A 2500-nucleotide genomic window follows, 5' to 3' on the forward strand; every position below is an offset into this window, starting at 1 on the left:
GCAAAAGGGCGTGCTGACAACGTGGTCTGCCAGAACTAACGCAGGTTGCTCGATTAATTCTATACCAGCACTTGGTAAACAGTGCAGCTTCTTGGAGGCCAACAAGTCTCATCCTTTTCATATCTCTCTCTCTCTCTCTCTCTCTCTCTCTCTCTCTCTCTCTCTCTCTCTCTCCTCCACTAGATCTCAGGTGAAGCTCTAAACAACATCCGCACCATCGCCGGCCTGGGTAAAGAGCGTAGCTTCGTGGAGGCGTACGAGGTGCAGTTGGAGGCCCCGTACCGCGCGGCGCTGAACAAGGCTAAAGTGTATGGAGCCTGCTACGGCTTCGCCCAGTGCATTGTCTTCCTGGCAAACAGCGCCTCCTATAGGTTTGGAGGGTACCTGGTCAGGCAGGAAGGACTGCACTTCAGCATGGTGTTCAGGTAAGCAGGTGTGTGTGTGTGTGTGTGTGTGTGTGTGTGTGTGTGTGTGTGTGTGTGTGTGTGTGTGTGTGTGTGTGTGTGTGTGTGTGTGTGTGTGTGTGTAGGAAGGGGGTGTTTGCATAGGGATTGGTGGTTTTGTTTAGGTGTAGCTGGTGTCTTGAATGAAGACACCTGTTATGGCAGGAGGGACCACACTTCAGGTAAGGAGGTGAGAATGTAGGGGGAGTTGAGGAGGGGGTGTCAGGTTTCTTATCCAGCTGATGGGGAATTTTTGGAAGAGAGGGGTGTTCAAATGAGGCGGGCAGGAGTGGGGGAGCTGGGGTGATAGTTTAAGATTGTATTGCACAATATTGTAACGGTGGAATATCATGCTAATTTCTCTCGTCTTCTCTGTCGTCTCTTTCCCCGTCTCATTTTCTCTCTGGCTCTCCCTGTATTTCTGTATCTTTATCTTTCTCTCTTTCTGTGTATCTTTGTCCTCCCTCCCTTCAGGGTGATTTCTGCGATCGTGACGAGTGGTACAGCGCTGGGCCGAGCCTCCTCCTACACTCCTGACTATGCCAAGGCCAAGATCTCTGCTGCCCGCTTCTTCCAGCTGCTGGACAGAATACCATCTATCAGTGTCTACAGCACCCAGGGAGACAAATGGGTATTTATTCGTGTTTATTTCATATAATATTACTACAGTATTTGATGTTAGCATGTATAGCACTCATATGGTATATGGAATACAGTGGTATGAGGAAGTTTGGGTACCCTTTTGGAAAATCATTACATCGGTATATCTCTGGTTGAGCTTTTGAAGCAGTAGAGTAGAGTAGAGTAGAGTTGGGTATCATTTATTGACCCCAGGGGGAAATTAAGGTGTCAAGTAGCATACACACATAAATAAAGACATTGCCCACAAAACATAACACACATATTTACACATAAAATAATCATATATAGCTTACTGTTACATATATTTGCCAAGGCATCTCTCTCACACACACACACACACACACACACACACACACACACACACACACACACACACACACACACACACACACACACACACACACCAAAATATAAAGTGTAAAGTGTCCACAGTGTTAACATGTGCCAAGTGGCACATAGAAGCCAAGACAAAGTGGCCATAAAGTGTCCAGGAGTGTCCATAGTCTCTCTGTCTATAGCAACTTCATTTCCACATATCTCAATCCATAGGGAAAGAAGTAATTTTACTATGTGCAACGGGGACTATTTTATGTGGATTTCAACAAAAATATGTATGTGCATAAATACACGTGTGTGCATACTATTTATGTGTACCCCAAAGAAGGTATCCAGAAGACCTCTGATTCAGTCGGGTTGCTTGTCCTGCTCTGTCTTGGAGAGTGGCAATATAGGGCTGGGGTCGGTAAATAATACCAGACTCATCATTTACCCCCCACTCTCTCTCTCTCCCCCTCACTTATGCCTCTTTTCCCCTCCCTTCCTCTCTATCTCTTCATCTCCTTCTCTCTTCCCTTACTACTGTATGTATCTCATCTCCCCTTCCTCTCTCTCTCTCTCTCTCCAGAGTGATTTCCGTGGGGAGCTGCAGTTTGAGGACTGTAAGTTTACATACCCAACACGTCCAGACATCCAGGTCCTGAATGGACTGACGGTGAGCATTTGACCTGACTCAACTAATGTTATGTTTTGAAATTGAAGTTGTTATGGTATTGAGTGCTGTAATATTTCTAGTAGTTAATTTCCAGAACTCATGCTGCCCCATTCGCAAATGTTATGTTCATGAATATTTACCACCGCCATCAAATTCAAGATATTCATTATGACATGAAAGAGGGGATCTTCTCCATGTCCGCCATTTTGAATTTCCAGGAATTGACATTTTTTGCTGCAAAACATACTGTATTTTGGTCACACTTGTAAATATTAGTTTATTACTTAGTAAATATTCTTCAAAATTCATTTGACTATTGGCAGCAAAATTTCAGCATGCACCATAGTTTCAACACCGCCTCTGACCACCGTCCTACACAGTGCACCTTTAAAGGAGATATCTGGTCAATAAATGCCCTTGCCAT

The 2500-nt window shown here is 44.8% G+C and overlaps 1 protein-coding gene across 1 annotated transcript in view; it reads left to right on the forward strand.

The window, feature by feature from the left end:
* Window positions 1–2500, forward strand: part of LOC134442384 (bile salt export pump-like) — a 6630-nt gene that overhangs the window by 180 nt on the left and 3950 nt on the right. The window contains exons 2-4 of the mRNA XM_063192557.1: window positions 184–425; window positions 918–1074; window positions 1990–2076. Coding sequence (XP_063048627.1) covers window positions 184–425; window positions 918–1074; window positions 1990–2076 — 486 coding nt within the window. The remainder of the gene's footprint in view (window positions 1–183; window positions 426–917; window positions 1075–1989; window positions 2077–2500) is intronic.

Source organism: Engraulis encrasicolus, unplaced genomic scaffold (genome assembly GCF_034702125.1).
Source record: "Engraulis encrasicolus isolate BLACKSEA-1 unplaced genomic scaffold, IST_EnEncr_1.0 scaffold_148_np1212, whole genome shotgun sequence".
Classification (NCBI taxonomy): Eukaryota; Metazoa; Chordata; class Actinopteri; order Clupeiformes; family Engraulidae; genus Engraulis; species Engraulis encrasicolus.